Source organism: Mytilus californianus, unplaced genomic scaffold, assembly GCF_021869535.1.
Source record: "Mytilus californianus isolate M0D057914Y unplaced genomic scaffold, xbMytCali1.0.p SCAF_10, whole genome shotgun sequence".
Classification (NCBI taxonomy): Eukaryota; Metazoa; Mollusca; class Bivalvia; order Mytilida; family Mytilidae; genus Mytilus; species Mytilus californianus.
The window spans coordinates 52,135,028-52,156,242 of record NW_026262582.1 but is presented as its reverse complement, the minus strand read 5'-3'; the positions used below and the strand labels follow the sequence as shown (position 1 = coordinate 52,156,242).

Genomic DNA, 21,215 nt, shown 5'->3' with positions numbered 1-21,215 from the left:
TAGATTTTTTACACCATGTACATCAAAAATATATAACAGCAGCTTATTTGTAGGGATTCTGTAGATCAATGCACAGTCTGCTTCTCCATTGAGATTGAATAAAGGCATGATTTTCATTTGAATAATTGAGCAGGGGTTTCACAAAGAGGACGTATTGAGTACATTTATACTACTGATATACATTTTGGTACTGCCAGAAATTACAAGTTGTATTGCAGTTTTTAAAAATACTGTGTTTCCATTGAGATTGAATAAAGGCAGGATTTTCATTTGAATAATTGAGCAGGGGTTACACAAAGAGGAAGTGCTGAGTACACTTACATTTCTGAAATACACATTGTAACACCAAAAATACAATATTTTATTCCATTTCTTGAGAATAATCTTAAGGTATATTGCTGAGAAGTACTTCATGAAACTGCTTGGATACAAGATTACTAATTATGAAAGTCCTTAAATTAGGAATTTATATACATGCTGGGGAAACACTTAAAGGTAAATTTGAATTCCATGTATTTCAAGTAATACTGAAAGATTCTTGGAATTTAAAATTTGTAACACCCATCATGGCCATGTCATTTTCATGAAATTTGAGTCAGCAATATTTAACTGACAGTTTTATCTACATAACTGATTTAATACAATGTCATATCTTAATTTAACCATGCAAATTCTGGCAGGAAAATTGATATCAGTCAGTGATGTAATATCAATGTTTCCTAGTAGAATTCCTTGATCCAACAGGAATAAATTTATCCTTTGACCCTTTTGAATACCTAAGTTAACTTCCAGTATGTAGAAGGATTATAGTGGCTTTTGTTTAAATTTTAATGGGTGTGGATCTTGTTTTGTTTCATACAATGATGTTGTCTTTCCTTTTTCAAAATATGATTTTTTTAATTACTCTGAAGTTTCTAACTTTCTCCTAATCGTTAGCAGTTTGTTAAAATGTAATCTTTATCTTTTTTTTCTATTTTTGCAGGCATCAACATTGACAATACAACCAGATACAGAGAATGCAGTAAAAGATCTTGAAGATATGGTCAACCAGAGAGTTGGGGTATGTAAATCATTATAAAGATAAGAGCAATCTGATATTGAAGAGGGGCATCATTTACCTATTTTATCATGTTAAAAACTGCAGTTATAATGTGGGTTATAAATTGTTTACTTTCATGGGTTCAAAAAAGTACTACAGTCGAACCTGGTCTAACTGACACCCCCATAAAAAAGATACCTGCTTACAACAGGCAGTTTAGATTCCCCCCCATGTATTTTCCTATAGAATTGTCTTTCTTATATAGCGGAACCAAAGATGTTTCCAAAAAAACACTACAGTCCTACCTTTTATTGTGATTGCACTGTATAATCCTGACCTTCACATTATCCTTAATGTTTTCCATTGTAAATCCACCATCTTGGTTTCTATGCAGGATCCTTAATTTCATAACATTTGTCACTCTCCTGTAAAATTTGTGTCATTGATGTGATACAGTTTCCTGCACTTTACAGTAGCCTATTGTCTGCACCAGAATATTTCTCTAGACTTACCTTGCATTTGATGAAAAGTTTGAGTGGTCCAAAAAATATGTAAATAAACTGATCCTGAAACTCCAAGGCAACATTTCTGGTGAAAACAATGTCGGATTCCACCATTGTAAATTGTGTAGGATAATGTGTAGGCCAGGATTATAGAGTGCAATCACAATAAAAGGTAGGACAGTAGTGGTTTTTTGGAAACATCCTATATTCCGCTATGTGAAAAATGTCATCTCGAATGAAAGCAATTAATAGATTAAAAATATGATCAAAATCCCAGATCTAATTTTACATGACAGCTGCTATAGTAGGCGCTGCCTAAAACTGGCAGCAGGTACCCTTTTCAGTGGCAAAATGGACTGAAAACCTGTTTAAAACAACCAGTTTTGACAAATTGCATGTAAAGTGGTTCCTTAAACAACCTCTTTATAAAGGACACTTGTCTATAAAGGGCATTTACTAGCCTTCCCTTGAGTGACATTTATACGTAAGGTTGACTTTACTTTGCAAAAGTTGTTAAAACCAGGAAATCAAATATCTGTGAAAATTCAATTTTTCATCAATGCACAAAATGTGTGCATCTTAAAATCAATGAATTAACATTGAATGCCATAAAAATTGAGACTTTGACATTATCATTATCATTTTTATTTTTATTCATATTTGAAAGATACCGAAAATAAAGTCTTTTATTGATGCTCATGTATGTCTTGAATTGGAATTTTAATATCAGTCAAGTTTGTGTTTAATAAAGGGACACTAAACTCATAAATGGAACAGAAAACAACAAAACCATGGAAAAAAAACCCCAAAAATGACAAAGAACAAACAACTGCATAGATGTAAGAAGTATTTTATTGCAAAATATATGATTTTGTTTCCTTCTTTACAGGACCCTAACCATGACAATCCATTTGACCATCAACTGTCCTCAGAATCTGGGGGTGAAACTGCTGATGATCAGGCATCGGAGCTGACAGAAGAGAAAAAAGAAATGTATAGAGAGAAAAGAAGGTAAAAAAAAGATGCACATAATAAATGAAACAAAAATTTCCTTTAAAAGATCGAAATTTTCATTGCTAAAACATTGTGGATGTGTTTATCATCTTATTTGTCAGTTTTACTGAGGGGGTGGACAGGGGTTAGGGAACATGGGAATCAGGGGGCAGGTTTAAGTGGGAGTCAGTGGGCGGGAACTGTGAAGAGGGGAGTAACAATAGAAACTGATTTAGAGAAAAATTTGGACAGATTTTTGTTTGGGAGCAAGGGGGAAGGAAAGTGGGAGTTTAGGGGTAGGGAAGTGGGAATCGGGGACCCCCTTGTCCACCCCTCTTTACTGATAAAAGAATTTTTGAGATCATAAAGAAAGCTACAAGCCTTGACAAGTAGCATACTTTATTATTGCATGTAGTTTACCATTTATGGAACTGATTAGACTTAGATTCAAATAGTACTTTTTTTTGGTCACCTAATGGGAAAATTTGTTTAATTAGTGATATATCAATATCAGACCTACTGCAGTCTTAATGGGGTAGATCAACTTTAAAAACCAGCTAGTTTGACCTCTCTGTCATTGTTGTATGGGCTGGCACTAGAATTGTTGACATGATAGTTCATATTTGGTTAAATGTTTAAATATAAACTGCATTTGTAGAAAAAATTGCAACAATAAAATTACACATTGATGGTCAGAAATGCATTAATTCCTTTTTAATGCATTTTAAGAGATTTGATATCACAAACATGAATTGTTTTCTACTGATATTAGTTACATTATCTTAAATATTATCTGATTAGAATTGATATAAATATACAATACTATATAATAATTTAAGGAAAAAACATTTTAAAGCAACACAAACTACATTCTTACAAGATATATTCTAAACCCAAAAATTTAGAATGTTCAAAAAAAAAAAAAATCATATTAGTTTACAAGAGTTGTTATATTCAAATTGTTTAGTGTATTTGTATAACTATTTACCACTTATTGTTGTTAAATGAACAATTAAAATAGAAAACAATTATTGAAATAACTTCAGTAAGAAGATACATCTGAAACATATAAAGTTAGAAAAATTTAGCAGCATTATTACTTAAATCCTTGCTTTTAAAGTTTATTTTGTACATTTCAGTTATGTGATGCAAGAATTACTGGATACAGAAAAAGACTATGTAAAAGATTTAGGACTGATTGTAGAGGTAAATTTAATATGGGAGTATGAATAGTAAATGTTCGAGGAGGTCTGGGACGACATAACATTACCTTTTAGATTCTCATCCTCATTTACAACAATTCAGAAGAGAGGGACAATTTTTTTTAATTTAAACTGATTTACATTAAAATTGCAGCAGATTTTAAAGAAATGTTTAAAAAGTAAAGATAGCAATAACAATTTTCAATGATTTTGAAGATATATATATATATATTTTCAATAAGGTTAAGTGGTACACAAAATGATTGGTAAAGTAATCTTGTAATGCTATCATCTATTGACAGAAAAAAGGTTTGCTCACTATTTAAAAGTTAACATTGGCAGCATTTTAATTATTTCAAAGATAAATTTACATGTATTTAAAAAAATATGTGGAAATAGTGAAATAAATGACGAACTTCACAAAAGGTTTTCTTACCTGTAAAATGCCAAAAATGGTACCCTAACAAAGAACAAAAAATATACTCTGATATTTTCATACATTTAGTAAACTCTCAAGTTGATCTCACCTTGTCTGTTATACATGTTCCGTATATTTTGCACGCTATTTCACAGAAAGTTGATACTTTGTTTATAGATTCAAATTTGAAGAACACAATTTTCTGACTGATATTGTGTAATTCCAGGGTTATATGGAATACCTGAAGGAGCATGGGATGCCTGAAGACCTGCAAGGAAAAGATAAAATAGTATTTGGAAATATACACCAGATATATGACTGGCATCGAGAGTAAGATATTTATGTATTTTTAGGGTTGATTGCTTTTAAAGGTTACCCTGTATTTCCTCAATCCATATAGGAATAAATCATTTCTGCCTTGAGTATTAATTCATTTTAGGGTATTGACAAGAATAGCAGACATTTTAATTAGTTTTCAGGGGTTAGGTCCATTACTGAGCATTGTGAGGTGTACATGTCTGTCTGGAAGGGTTCATTTGACCTTGACCTTTTTTCACGGATCAGTTATTATATATTCAACCTTAAGTTTTTTTGTAGTTTCTCGGATACAAGTGAGATATTTCAGTGTAGGTACTTCTGATTTATGAAAATCTGGAATATATGAAAATAAGGAGATGTGGGTTGGTTGCCTATGAGAAAAATATACACCAGAGACCAAATGAAGTGGAAGAAAAGGTCACCTGAACAGCTTTCAACAATGAGCAAAACCTTATAAGCTGATAAAAAAAGGACCTTGACATGACTAAACATAAAACGTTTTCAATGAGAAAACCAAAGACCATGCTCATTTATCATAGATTTACAAAGGATTTTCATCAGGACCAATTGAACTGGATCTCTGCGATTTCTGATCTGAATTGAACTACGTTTAGTTCATTTGTTAGCTGTAATTTATTAAACAAAAGATTTCTATGATATCCCTATATTCACTTGGATCTTTTGTTGTAGGAACTTTTCACCTGAGGTAGAAAAGGCTGTATGGGATGTTGATCAGCTTGGTAGTTTGTTTACACGATATGTAAGTAAAGCTTATGATACTGAAAAAATGAACGTTAAGCTTATGATACTGAAAAAATGAAAATAAATCTTATGACACTGAAAAAATGAAAGTAAAGCTTATTATACTGAAAAAATAAAAAGTAAATAGAATGAAATATTTCAGACGATATTTTTTAACCAGAAGACTATGAAAAGTTGAAAAGCTGGATGAGGGAAGTCATGTTTAAGAATGTATTTATAGGCTTTATTTCTGCCAGAAGAAATATGAAACTGATGATAACTTTCAATGTGTCATTGTGTCATTTTCAATTCAGTCCCTATTTTCTGAATGACCTTCAAACAGTAATTGAATGCATGTTTTTTTTTCATTTTGAATATACCTAAATACTCAATGTTGATCCTTTTAATGTGATGATTTTGGAAAAAGTCTCTGTATTTCCTTTTGAGGGATATGTGTTTTGGAACTCCTATTAAGAGACATGCGCTTAATATTCAAGTAGTTTTCCAATGACAAAGTTTCAGATGCTCAAAGTTAGTAGTGATAATACTCTTTAACAGTTATAATTGGGACAGAAAAATCAGTTGAAAACAGAAAAAAATAACAAAATGCTGTTAATAAAAGACAGTGCTAATTTAATTCTAAAAACACCGTGAAAAATAAAAACGGGAAAGATAATCCTAATCGTAAATAAGACCTCCAGCTTCAGTGATTTCTTAAGATCACGATGCAGACAATCGTTTTTAAGTTCTATAAACTGCATGCACAATCTTTGCAAAATAATTTGATAGAAAACAGGAACTTTTATCTAGCTTAAAAAAAAACTGAATTTTTATATATTTACAGGAGCGTCGTTTACATATGTATGTTAAATATTGTGAAAATAAACCCAAATCGGAGTATATTGTCGCTGAATATATAGAAGTGTTCGAAGACATTCGACAGAAATTAGGTCATCGGTTAATGTTGCCAGACCTTCTGATAAAGCCAGTACAGAGGATCATGAAGTATCAACTTCTACTCAGGGTAGGTAGAATTAACAACTGTTATTTTATTTGAACAAGTGAAGGAGATCTTGAATTATTATTTTTTTTCCCCATTAAGACAGATTTTCCTACTCCCCTTTGATGAAACCAGTATAGAGTATTCTTTACTTCATTTATACCTGTCTAATTGGACTAGTACATGAGGCATTCAGAAACAGAGTAAAAATCACTTCAAAACAAATACCAATATAAAAAGATGTGGTATGATTGCCAATGGGAAAATTATCCACCAGAAAATAAAGAACAAGGATGTAAAAAACTAGGGTACTGTACGGCCTTCAACAATGAGCAGATACCACACCCTAGTGTAAACTGAAAATTCCAGCATGACAAAATGTAAAACAATTCAAAAGTGAAAACCAACAGCCAGATTTATGCCAAACTAATGAGCAAAAAATTCTCTGAAGATTAATTCTGTATGAATAAAAAGGAAATGTGGGCATATATCAGTTATACAGCAATCAAACAACATAAAGAAAGTAAAAAATCTGGTTTAAGATCATTTTCTTATCATGGCATCAGCAAGCTAAGGAAGTAAAAATATAAAAATGCATCTAACGAATGGTCCTGAACTAGAATAAATTGCTGGAAAATGAAATATATAATTGAGTGAATGTTTTAGTGCTTTCTACAGTGCATTGCCTCAAGAAATTACAGATTTAGTACAATTTCTGTCAATTACTTAGTACATAACTTTTCTCTGAATTTTAGGATATACAGAAATATACTGATCGTGCAGGAGAGGACACCAAGAGCTTGAAGAAGGCATTAGAGGTCATGTGTGTCGTTCCAAAGGCGGCCAATGATATGATGCAAGTTGGACGACTGCAAGGATTTGATGTAAGCTAGAGAAACATTAACACATAGCAAACAAATAAATGAAGACAATTAGGACAATTTAATAAAATACACTGATATCAGGGAATCACTCCAAATGTCTGAGAAAAAAAATTCCTTATATAAGTATTGTCTCTGTCTAGTCTAAGGAAAATTATGTTAGATAACACCAAATTTTTCGATGTGATTTTCAAATAATTTGCCCTAGAGCATTACTGAAGAGACACATTAATTATCAAAATACCTCACTGGTGCAGTCAAATTGATATTGTTAATGTTACAAGACAACTTTCTAGTTTTAACATGTCTGAACATTGAAAAAAAAGTTAATTTGAAAGAAATATGTATTAGTTAATAATTAGAATATTGAGTTAAAATGCAAATAGCTTGAAAGAAATTGATATTATTTAAAACGAAAGATAAAATCTCACCACAGTACAGGTTAGCATTTCAATTTTTCTATGAAAAGATTGCTTTATGGGAAAATTAAACATAAAGAAAAACAATGCAATAGTACATACAAGTTTAATATTTTTACACATAAATGCATGTTACATATAACAATTCTGGACAGTAGCCAAGGTCCTTGAAGTAAAAATTATAACCATTTTAGCTGTATGGATTATTTTACAACATGATACCATAATTTATAAGAGACATGCAATCCTGGAGGGATAAAGAAAAGAAAAAAGTTGTTGTGTTACTGTGGATCATTGTTATTCATGGGGTATTCATTTTTCTGAGATTTTGTGGGTAGAGGTGAGCCACGAATTCAAACGTTCATCAAAATACAGATTTCCTATAGGATTATTGTAGAATTTCTGAAAACAAAACCAACGAAATGAAGTAATTTTTTCCTGAGTCCATGAATATTGTTACCCACGAATGATAAATAAATCCAGAGTAAAATAAGTGTGATTTTTTTTTTTCAATTTACTAGGAAATTGCTAAGCGCTATTACAGAAAACAATGTATGGGGGTTGCGGGTTGGAAGACAGTTTGTTTCAGCACCCGCCACCCAGACAATTGTAATTGAGAATCATAGTGCATTACACCTCTGATAACCATCACCCATGTATTTTTAATTTAAAGTGCCTTCCAACTGCCCCCCTGCATTTTTTTCTGGAATAGCCCTAATATGGGGAATGGTGTAGGCAATTGCATTACCAGATCAAATAGGATGTAGAAAATATCAAAACAGAATTAAATCAGAAAAAAATGTCCATGAATGAATATACAGCTTTTCTTTGCCATTGAACATAAAGCAAACAACAATTAATTAATCAGAATTAATATAAAAAAAGGTATTGAAAGGACAATTCATAACTAAGGAAAAGCAAAGCAATAAGACAAGATGTAGAGACATGGAGAGTATGAATAAGAGAAGAGCACTCAGAACCAATACTTTGAGCTATAAAAATTATTCATCAAAACACCATGTTGTTGAATGATAACGGGTTGTCTGGAAGAATCTTGTTGGGAAATTTGACATCTGAAGTGTGACCAAATAGTGGGAGTAAATCAAACATGTCAGAATTTTATAGAATAGTGCAGCACTGCAATTTAACAGCCCAAATTTTCAAACAATAGTTCAAAAAATCTTGTCTTTCTGACTATTGAGAAGCCATTTTTGTCCCTTGAAACATATTGATCCCAACAACAGTTTGAGTGTATCAAATATCTCCATGGCTATAGGGAAACATTTAGATGAAGGGAAAAACTTACTGTTAATTTCACTTTCAGGGAAAGATAACTGCTCAAGGAAAACTGTTACTTCAGGATACATTATTAGTATCGGAAATATCACAGGGACAGTCACAACCAAAATTTAAAGAAAGACGTGTTTTTTTGTTTGAACAAATTATATTATTCAGTGAAATGTCAGAGAAAAAACGAGGAGATCTTTCAAATGCAAATTATGTGTATAAAAATAGTATTAAGGTAAGTTAATGTTTTGAGTTTAAATTTATTTCATTGATATGGTAAAAACCGGAATTTATACCAAATACAGAAAAAAAAACAGGGACAGATAGCTGAAAAAGACAGGTTGATTATACTTAGTGTCATAAATCTTTTTTTTGTGATAAATTTATTGGTCAAAGGTCAAGCATAGAGATGATAAGTATGATTGAATTTAAATTTAAGATGATATGTGAATAAAAAACTCTTAAGACATGAAAAATTGCCAATATGTGAATATAAGTGTCTGATTTTTTTTTATTTTTAAAATTTTGTCATCACTCAAATATTTGTATTATTCAGGTAAACAATATGGCGTTAACCAAACAAGTGGAAGGTGAACCGTTGCGGTTTATGTTGATAAACAAAACTCCCGGTTCAGACTGTAAATTTGTGATACAGGCACCAAGTGATGCCGTCAAACATACGTGGACATTGCGGATTACGTCATTACTAGATATGCAAGGGGATTTTCTCAGAGGTAAAAATAGGACCATTTCAGAAATTAATGGCAGACTCCATTTCTCTTAAGACTCTGTGAAAAAAAAGGCTTTTTAACACAAGATTATATCTTTTTCTGGAAAACATCAATCGTATAATATATTTAAAAAAATTTTTTTTAGAATAATAATAATATAAAAATGAAAAACACAATTTTCAGACTAATATCTGCTTCCTAAAATAGAAATAATTAGTCTGTAAATTGTGTTTCCAGGGGCCAAAATGTATTTGATTTTCAGAGCACAATAAAAAGAACATGTGGAAAGTTTTTATCTTTTATTTGTATGTGGTAAATGATATAGATATACCTATATAAAAATAAGGAGATTAGGTATTATTGCAAAAAAGAGATCTATCTACCAGAGACCAAAGGATGTACATTTTAACAACTAGGGCACTGTAGAATCTTCAACCATGAGCATAACCCATATACTGTATAGTAAGCTATAAAAGACCTTGACATGACAAAAGAGTTCTCTTTAATTTTTTCTTATGATATGAGCTGCGTCCGATAGAAATCAACCTTATACAAATGAATATCAATACATCTGTTAACCTATTTTGGGTTGAAAAAAATCTCTATGCAAAGTCTGTAACTGTTTGAAAATAGAGTTTATTCAAGAAAATTTTTAAACAGACCAAAATTCTTCTTTTATTTCGTATTTGAATGTTCCAAAATCAATCAAAGTCTTATACATGTACATGTATACATGCACTTGCATAAGCTCTTTTCACAAAACATAATGTTATAAACAATGAAAAATTATACTGACTTGCATGTAACTTTATCATGATTCAGAAAATTGTTACTGTATGCCACTGTAATCAAATTCTTAGAATAGATACTGTCAGGAGTTCAGATGACCATACTCAATCAACTGTAGTATTTTTATGAGTTGACTTGGTCAGAAACCATACAGCCTTCAACAATGTGAAAAACCCATACCTTATAATCTGCTATAAAAAGCCCCCAACATGAAAAATATGAAATATGTAGTATATGAGTTACCTTGGTTGGGATTTCAGAAACAGTTTACAGGGGGAAGATTTATTAGAAAAAAATCATAGGGAATGTGAAAGTGAGGTAAATTTTATGAGACTGCGATCAATTTTTAAAAATATTACGATAAAAAGTACTAATAAGTCATGAACATTTCAAAATAACTTGAGATTGTTATGTTGTGAGATCTTTTTGTGAAAAGAGCACCAGGACCACTGAAATACAACACCTAAGAACATTGCAATGGAAAAGATACTGTAAAATCAAAAACTTTGTCATGTCTTTATTAGTTTGATAAATGCTACTGGATAAATATCCAATTTATAGCAGCACACAAATTCTAATTCTACCTTATTATGCAACATTTACTGAAAACCCAATCTTTAATCACAATTTCAGTTGAATGATCAGTAAACACATCATTAATGCAAGTGATAATGTTTGAATTTACAGTAATATTTCAATTTGCATTTTGAAAATATTGAGAGTTCAGTCAAACCTGCTTTAAAGGTTGCCTCTATACAGCGAAAACCTGTCTTGTTACACTATAGTAATACCTATGCACTTTTGGACCTCAATTCAAAGGTCAGTTTTCTTGGGTCCAGTGGACGACTTTTATATACAGGTTTTAGTGTCAGGAAGTCACACACAGGCAAATTGTCAATATATAATATAATTTTTAACTCTCTGACAGTCAAAATAATTATTTTGTAGCACTTCAATCACCTATAGAATACCAAAATAAAGTCAGGAAAGAAACGTAAGTATCCATCAATTTACATGTTTTATCTTTTTGTTCCCTTTTAATTAGGACATATTCTCAGAACAAAGGTTATGCACATCAGTATCTACCTTTATAAAGTTATTATTTAAAGGGTGAATACATATTTCTTAGTCTTCAATATTAAAATTTATGGTACCATAGGTTTTATTCACAAGAATGATAATAAGTTGACAAATTTGTTCTGAAAAGATAAGTTCCAGATCCAATTTAAAAGAAAGAAAATATTTTACCTTTTGCTTTTATCAACATTTCTGTGTTTTAAGTTTAATTTTGCATCATTGCTTATTTATTTTCAGTAAAAGTTAACAAATGGTTTGTTTATACCAAATATATACTCATCACTATGGCAACAGCTATATAACATGCTAACTTAAAATCTTGCTAGAATTGCCTCCCTTATATTACAAACACTAAGAACATTCTTTACTCTTGCTATTACGCTTCTTTTGCTTATGCAAATTAGTCTTCAAAATGTTATTTGAAAACGACTATGGATCAAAGAGAACATATTTACACCTAAAACTATTGTGTCTCCCAATTGGTCAATACTAGTATTTATCAATATGATTAAATAATAAAAATATACATTTTCGGTGTTAAAACTAAAATAAATGAAATATAAGACAACTAATCACCTGGATCAAGCTGTTATACCAGAGCAAAATCAGCTCCTCACAATTAAAAGAACAGCTTAATAAAATTCAAATTCAACTTGCTTTTTTATTTATTTATTTTTTCATTAATTGCTTGTTACATTATCTTGAACAAGTCCAAGCTCCTTGTGAAGTATAAATATAATTTACAATTCTATTGTAATAATAAAAGATGAAGCATTAATATAATATACTGAACCTGTTGCCAGAAAATATGTTAACACATGAATAGTTTCTGAGGTAAAAAATATTGCAGTTTATACAAGAATTTCTAGGGAAAGTATATTCAGCATATGTAAAATTGCTATCTGATTGAATATGAACAGTATTTTTTCATTAAAAAAATGAAAAATCCTGATAATCTGACTTAATTCTTTAAAATTAATGGCAAGATGTTGTTATACATTGGTTGGAACTAAAAAAATACTTAATATATATTGGGTTATAGAATATTATTAATGGAAAAGGAAAGTATGCATATTTTGTGAATTTGAGTTACACTTATAATTAATCAGTGACATTTTAATAAACCTTGTGACAGTCCCAATCAATGCTGTACAAGCATATCATAGAATGTAATGGTATAAAGTTTAATCATGTCCATAACTTTATATATGAATAAAAGGAGATATTGGGTAAACATCAGTGAGGCAGCAACTTACAACACAAACAAACTTGAAAACATCTTAGGAAGTTACCTGGCACATTCCCAAGTGAGTGGGTCATGGTTTCCTATGGACACGTATTCTTATTTTTTGTGAGTTGTTTATATTATGATCTTTCCTCAGACTACATCTCTATTTTGAGAATTAAATCACTATATGTAGACAACATGTTATAGCTTAAAAGTTCAGTTAGGAAGCATAAATCACTTGCTCACATATCTTCATTTATATATCTTTCTATAAGACATTCTGACTTTGAAAGCTTCTAAATTATGTATATGTAACTTAATCCTCCTGAACACTCACTATATTAATATTTACTTATACCCTTTCTAAATCATGAATGCTCAGGATTGCAGTTCATGAAGTAGTAACAAGAATATGTTACAGAGACATTTACTGCATTTGTATTTTTTTCCTAAAACATATAGTCATTAGAGGGATGCGTATTATACACAGCTGTAGATGGTTTTTTGATTTTTTTTTAAATTTAGTTTTTTTTTCTAATAGTAACGTAATGAACTCATAGGAATGCAAAAAAAGGGCAGATGACCTTTTTTTTTTAAAGAAAAAAATTCAAAGAATACTCTTACATTCTACTTTAATGAATCATAAAGTTATGTAGGGACTTACTCTCACAATTTTTCATGGTTCTAATTCTCAATTGTTTTATGTTGAAAAACTTGCCATTTGTATGAAAATAGTATTAAAGTAGTTCAAAAATGATAATGAATTTGATTCTTTTTGTAGGTCAACACCAGAATTAAGTCATACACCAAGAGAAGGTTTACTCAGGAAAACTCAGTCACAATCACATCCTAAAAAAGATCGTTCTCAGACTCCGCCTGGTTCACTACAGGACTCAAAATATACTCGGTGTCGTTCTGTGCCCAATCCCGGCAAAATTAATATTGAACATGGTGAAAGTTCAAAGTTGTCATGTCCAAATTCTCCTACTGAAACAGACAAAGAATTCGACCAGGAAAAATTAACCAAATTAACTATGACGTCGTCTTGTAACAGTCCCTCTTTCATGGGTGAAGTGTCCCCAAAACCAAAGAAAAACATTTTTGAAGGATTTAAAACTTCACTGAAGAAATCAAAAAGTGATGCTCCATCTACATCAAAGTCAGAGACTGATAAAGTTCCCGATTTATTACAAGATGATGAAATTAGGATTTCTATAAATAATGGTGGCCCAGCAGATGGCGCCACAAATCATAACACATCGTCGGACAATAACGAAGATGAATCGGTAAGTCTGACAGCATCGTGATCATGATCGTCAGTGTGTGTTTAAAGCGTAGATGGAAATGCAGTGCTGACTTGAAACATTTTAGTGATTATGACACAGGATATATATAATTATACTCTGCATCGTGAATTTAACAATGCAAGATGATATTATTGTCAATGTTTAACAAGGCATGTTATTTTTTTTGTCACATGGTTGAAATTTCCTGTGGAAATTATTTGTAAATTGATAAAATCAGACATCTGACCTCATATATCTTCTTCCTTTTTTTAAGAGATCTGTGAATTACATTTTTTGATTTTTTGTTTTCCTTCAGAAAAATGGAAGGGATAACTGCCAATTTTATTTTGTATTGCTTGTTTTTATTATACAGAGAGTGATAAGGAGCAATTTTATTTTTATTTGCAAAATATTTTTGGTTTAAACAACATGCAGGTGAAATGTTCCCTGTAAGTGTTTTTGATTTATTCTTTGTGCAAGCTATGTGCAATAGACTCTTTTTCAATTCATCTTTCAGAAATGTGTTTTGAAACATTCCAAGCATCCAAGCATAGACCATTGTCACAAAATTTGTCACAGAATACTTTGAATGTACTTTTTTGTGAACCTCAAGTTTTAATCATGGATTTAAGCATTGTTGGGGGTTGGTAATTAGAAACTGAAAAAAATAAATATTTGGTACACAAAATGTAACCATAAGAATGAAAGAACTTTTTACAGTACAGTGTGAATAATTCCAAAAGAAATTCATGATACTTAAGGGAAATAATTTCTTTAAAGTCAACTGAAAGTTTGAATAGCAAGATAAAAGAGGGATAAAAATTGGTTAATGTAAACATGACTCGTCTGATTTTATTGATCGTTATATATTTTTGTAAAGGAAAAAAAATTCAAGGCATGGAAGCAAGAACAACACCAATATTTAACAAACCTGTTACCATTTAACACAGTATAGAACTATTCTGGTAATACACTGTACCACTGCCAAAATCCTCTTTATTATAGTAGCATGTATGTAGAAATTTAGAAATATCAGATATTTTGAGCTGTTGCCATGGCAACCAGAATTTTAGGGAACATGACAAAAATGCAGTTTAAAAAAGAGTCTTCAAAAAGAGATATAAATTGTTACATGCATTTTTCCCTGTTAGTGGTAAGGTTAGGTTAACAGAAAATGGAGCTTTAGGGATTCAAACACAGGAACATGTATACCATAAGGTTGCCTTTTACCTGAATAATAAATGGGGCTATTGAAAAAAGAGTACCAGTTGAACTCAGGAAAAACAAGATCAAAATTTTGAAGTTTTGACACTGGGAAACTAGTTAAGGAAATATATTTTTTGAATAGCATTTCTTTCCTGCAACATGAGCATGGTCTTTGAACAAAAGTTTGTTTTGTATTTTGTGTTCATTATACATGTTATCTGTATGTTGGTCTTTAGTTCTTGGAGACTTCTTTATTTTGTCATTTATCACTATATTTGTAATTGAGAGGAATGAATGAAATCTTGGAATTAAGATTGTAAGATCTGGTAGAATACCTAGACTGTGAAAAAGATTGTGTCAATATGAAATTAAGGAGATGTGGTTTGATCGCCAATGAGACAACCATCAAACTGAAGCAGATTTAAGCAACTAAAGGTCACTTTACAGCCTTCAACAATAAGCAAGATGATTCCAAGTAATAGTTTTGGGTAATTTTGAAATGCTATTAAAATTATAAATACAAAGAAGGGCATGTCTTACATGTATTTACAAGAGAATATATCATACAGCAGTTAAATGGTAACACCTAAAATTTGGACTAAATGTCAACAAATACTGTAATAAATGTACATTCCATATATTCATTTAATTAGATATGATCATGACAAAGGGTATAATGCTATATTGTATTTAGATCATGACAAAGGGTATAATGCTATATCGTATTTAGATCATGACAAAGGGTATAATGCTATATCGTATTTAGATCATGACAAAGGGTATAATGCTATATCGTATTTAGGTAGGAATTAGCTAGGACAGCAAAAATTGTGTAACAATTGAAATTTTCTATTCACTCAGAGATTAACTAGATGTATTCAGACAAAATAATTATTTATAGTAATAATCTGTAACTAATACTGTATATATATTTTCTTGCAACTGTTCACATGGTTCGAATATTTTCTGATTTTTGAAAAGCTACTTAAAAACCAAGAATTGATGAGACATGATTTCTTGGATAAGTTTATAGGTAAATTTAACGGAGTTTCGTAGGTAATTTTGATTTCATCATCTCTCACTTTTGCAAGTAGCTTTGTTTTAATCCAAATACATTTAACCAGTTGCAATAAAATAAATATAAGGTGGTATTTTCACTTTTGACAGGCCATATAAAAACCAATATAGCATTTCCAGGATGAATTATGTATAAGTACTTTTAACTTAAGGTTTTGCATTGTATTAATCATAAATTCTTCTTGAATTGGGGATATTGGTCAGCTCTAAAGCTACTATTGAAATCAGACTGATAATTTAAATGCTCTATTTGTAGGCGATGAATGCAATCAGATAATTATAGACAAAATTTGGGTAAATTTGAAACCTTCCCATTAATCTAATATAAAATACCTAATTACGTGACTTAAGTATCTTGATAGGACTTCTTTATAATTTTGCTAAAATTACAAAATATTAATATATCAGATTTAATAAAATAATTCAAACTGCTCACTGTTACATTAGAAAAATTCTCTGTAGGAAATTGATAGGAAATTGATAGGAAAATTTTAAGCTTGTTCAATGTTATCTTTCAACAATGTTCTGGTAAAATTAAAGAAATAAAAATGATTCAAACCATTGAACTGTTTCAGGGTTATATTATTTTTTAGTTTTTCATGATTTTATTATTAATTTATCAGTTTTCAGATTTTCTTAAAAATGCTCAATCAAAAAATTCCTCTGTGTATCCAGTATTAGTTCCTTTTTTTTTTTCCTTAAAGTGAGTTGCCTGCTTTTACGCTTTGATTTTGAAGTGAATTAGCAATGTTCATATGCTTACAAAATCCTGTAGATCTATACGAGGGTCTGGATGGGGTTAGCAGAATAGAGAATAATGGATCAATACTACCGAAAAATGTGGCGAAATATAAAGTATAGAGAAAAATAGTCCCAAAAAATAAAGAATAGAGAATAATGGCTCCAAAAATTAAAGAATACGGAATTGAAGAACCATCCATCCAGACCCTCTGATATCCCAGTTTGAATGTTTGTCTAAATTGGTCCTCACCTCACTAAAACAAATATCTTAAGTCAGGAATTGATGTGTATATCAAACTTGTATAGTGTTTTAAGGTAATAATTATGCTGTGAAATTATGAAATATTTGAATTTTTTTTTTTTTTTTTAAATCTTTCTCGACCACACTGAAAGTTGCCATATCTGTAGAAGTATTACAACACTTGCATCACTATTATAATGGTAACACATTTAAGTGATTATTTCTCTAGAATTCCATGACAAAAGAAATTATAGCAAAACGTTATTATCAACATTTTTATAGTTTTAAAAAATCTGTTTTGTTGAATTATCGTACCCAGAAACCCATGTTTGTGCCTTTAATACTTCATCACCCCTTGGTCAGTTGAAGCAAAATTCTTGGTTTTGATGGAATTTGAAACCAGAAATTGATATGGTACTATCATAAATTTTTTATGCAGCCTATTTATAGAAAAAAAACGAAAATGCTGCTTAAAAAAATATTTCATACCAAATTTGAAGGTTTTGGTTTGTAGCAAGGTCAAATTCTTTATTCTTAAACAAAAGGCATATTTTTTGAAGAGTTAGCCAGTTGATTTATTAGAATATATGGTTATGTTGTCAAGACATTATCCATCTTTAAGACTGGTTACCTCTCTACCTAAAACATGTTTTTTTTATTCCATTAGATTTTGAGGTATTGCAATAAGTAAACTAGGGTTTCTGAGTACATAATTATCTGAGTAACGATATTGGAACAGAACTCCTATAATCATGTGGTTGTTTGTTTTTGTACATTTGTTTGTAAATGACTGTTAGAAAAATCTTTTTTACAATAATTTTAACATTTTAAAAAAACTAAATGTGATATTTAAAACTTTGTATAAAGTCTCTGACATTGTAGGTGATCTAGAAAGTTATGTAGAAATTATTGTGTATTTATTTGTGTGTATGTGTGTAAAAGGTGTATGTATGTGTATTTAGTGTGTAGGAGTGTGTTAAAAATAAACTGTTAACAGGAGAACAGTGTGTAAGATTTCAACTTGCAGTATTGTTGTCAGTGGTGTTGTCAAGGTTATGCTTAGATAGAGTTATCTTTCCTTGGATACAATATTTCAAAATTTGAATTCTTACCATACATTTTTTTATTGCAGAACTTGCAGAGTTCTATGTAATTTTTCATTTGGGAGTTTTCAGGCAATACCATGCAGAAGAAAAAAATTGAGACATTATTAATTTAAAAACTAATATTCAGCAAATGTTACTCAAACATTATATAAATTTTTATTAGATTTAGTTTTATTCAGTGGTAAATTGGTTCATTAACCATCCTACTTAGAGCAATAAGTTACTATGAACGACCTTACACATCCACTACTGGTTCAGGAATTCATCCTAAAATGGATGTATGTAAGATTATAGACATTATATGAATGCATTCTCATCATAATTTGGCCTCAAATATCATAAGTTGTTTGATAATCAACAAGATAAAATTATTTCAATCCAAAAATATTTGTGTAAAAGAAATCACAGTTTTGATTAATGGAGAATTTTATTTTAAAAATAGCAAAACACAACTAGATTGCTAAATTCAATTAAATTTTATTGGAATTTTTAAATTAGGGTCAGATATCAAACAAACAAACATTTTTTTAAAAATCTAAGAAACCCGGAAACTAGTCAATACCACTGATAACAATATGGTATGTTATGTATGAGTTTCAAAAATGTGTTCATCTGATATGTAAAAATATGTAGTGTTCACAAACTGCTATTTATAGCTTGTCAAAAAACCGAGACAATAAACAAGTGTTTCTATTGAAGGTTTTTGTCTTACTTGTAGTTGTATTAGCCTTTAAATAGCCAAAACATTTCTTTATGTTATAAAATACTTCAGTATAAATAAACATGAAACACAAGACAGTTACACACAAGAAAGTTTTAACGTTGAACCCTGTAATATATACCATCATTAGATAAGCCAGATTTCACTGACTATATATATAAGCATTATATTGGTACCTTTTATCAGCAGGAGAAATGACTCACATCAAATTTATAATGTTAATGTCGCATTCAGGACTGAGAATAATTTCTAATATATACATTTATCCATATCCCCTTCTTCAAGGTATAAAATGTTTGCTGTCCTTTGAATAATATTGCTATTTTTGACCATTTTTACCAGGGATGCTGAAACTATATTTAAAGTATTAGATTTTGACAAGATTAACAACAATGATATCACTGAAAAGTAAACAAGGTTATTCATTTTAATTCATCCTTTCTTGAATGGTTGCTGATTGACATTTTTTTCTGAACTGCATATCAAAGGCAAAACAAAAATTGACCATGTCATCTCCTTTTGATGTACTGCTTTTGCACTAGTGATTGAATAAATATTAAAATACAATTATATAGGGGATGGCCACTGAATACTTGAGTTTGCTCTTGGTTTTGTTGGGTTTCCTGCTGCACAACATGCAGTCATACATTGACTATTGTCCACTCCAAAAACATTGTTCCTGTCATTGTTGGTAATTTTGAACTTTTCCATTACTGTACATGGAAGTTGCTTAAAAAAGGGGAGCAGTCGATACATCTATTTACCTGTATAAGAGTTTTAGGATACTGATTTCATTGTGTATGCTCGTTTCTGGAAAAATAAGCCTTCATCCAATACTCCCAAAACCTAGTTTGGGAGGACTAATAGATACGATATCGAAGAGCATCATAACCAAATTCATCACAAAGTGTTCTTATTTTTATTTATCAAATTGAACAACATGTGTACGAATCTATAGAAATACTTGAAAGGCTATGTAGCTCCGAATTCTTGATTAATAAGATTATCTTCACAAGTACATGCATACTAGATGTATTCTATTTTTTGTGTCATTTGGTGTTACTCGTATGTACCCCATACTTTCTTTTATTAATACTGTTTTTCCCTTCATATGTAGTAGAAAAGATTACCTGGCTTTCATGGACTATAGCATCTGTTTAAGCGTTTTATGTGAATTCTGGTTGTAGAGGGTGAACCGTAAAGTACATGTTCTGTCAATGCATTAAAAAAAACTTGTGACCTCCATATCAAGATTTTGAGATGTAAAATTGAAGCATATTTGTCAAAAAGATGATGTTACCTTAATGTTATTTTCCATTGGTAACACTAACAACCAATATCATTTATTATGTTACTCCTACATAAAAACTAGTCAGGTCTGCCAACTTCCCTGATTTACTGAGGATTTCCTCCATCAAAGGATTGTCTTGACACTTGAAATCCTTCATTACACAAACTAGATACATCAAAAACTGGCATTCGATGGATATAAAACATCATGTAAGCATTCTTAACTATTGTATTTTATTATAAGCACTTACAACATTTATAACAGATGCATAAGTTCCTGTGCATGCATAGCAGTAGACACTTACCCCGTCGACACACCTTTTGGAAGTTCATGGATTTCCCTCAGTTAATGTTTGTTACCTTCATTTGTCTTCGTTTTAAATTGATTTACGAGATTTGAACATCGGTAAACTACTGTCGACTTAATTTAAAACCACTATGAAGATTTAAAACCACCATGGATATTTAAAACCACCATTGATATTTAAAATGTTGGCAGTTATAACATTTATTTCAACATAACACTTGTGTAATAAATGGGAACAAAAAATATATGTCTAATTTATGATGATACTATAATTTCATTCACGTAGTTTTACATTTGAATAAAAATAATTTTTCATGGGAAGAAGATGTGATATAAATATGAAAAGTTTGAAAGAAAAAAAATGGATACTCATTTCCATGCATCTGACATGTTTTGTGGAATAAGAAAAATTCATTAAACTTAAGAATAAAAACCAAATATGGAAAAAAAGTTTGAAAGCATAGTAGCCTTTACAGAATAACAAAAAAAACCTTATTTAACTTTGTCGTAAAGAGTTGCAGATGAAAATAACACTTTATAAATTTGGTGCATCTGTAGCGCTTTTCTAATTTTACCCCCAACAGGAACGCTGAAAACCAGGGATGTACAAGTAC

At 30.4% G+C, this 21,215-nt stretch overlaps 1 protein-coding gene across 2 annotated transcripts in view; it reads left to right on the top strand.

The window, feature by feature from the left end:
* The window catches only part of LOC127718790 (triple functional domain protein-like), a 273,187-nt gene that overhangs the window by 233,945 nt on the left and 18,027 nt on the right, over positions 1-21,215 (top strand). Inside the window, exons 42-53 of one of the 2 annotated variants that reach the window (XM_052224841.1) lie at positions 983-1,060; positions 2,432-2,553; positions 3,675-3,741; positions 4,382-4,485; positions 5,164-5,233; positions 6,059-6,238; positions 6,970-7,098; positions 8,839-9,036; positions 9,358-9,535; positions 11,270-11,315; positions 11,636-11,651; positions 13,408-13,547. In XM_052224841.1, coding sequence (XP_052080801.1) covers positions 983-1,060; positions 2,432-2,553; positions 3,675-3,741; positions 4,382-4,485; positions 5,164-5,233; positions 6,059-6,238; positions 6,970-7,098; positions 8,839-9,036; positions 9,358-9,535; positions 11,270-11,315; positions 11,636-11,645 — 1,182 coding nt within the window. In that variant the 3' untranslated portion in view covers positions 11,646-11,651; positions 13,408-13,547. Of the gene's footprint in view, positions 1-982; positions 1,061-2,431; positions 2,554-3,674; positions 3,742-4,381; positions 4,486-5,163; positions 5,234-6,058; positions 6,239-6,969; positions 7,099-8,838; positions 9,037-9,357; positions 9,536-11,269; positions 11,316-11,635; positions 11,652-13,407; positions 13,913-21,215 lie in introns of those variants that run through there. The other variant, XM_052224840.1, reaches the window with a different exon arrangement.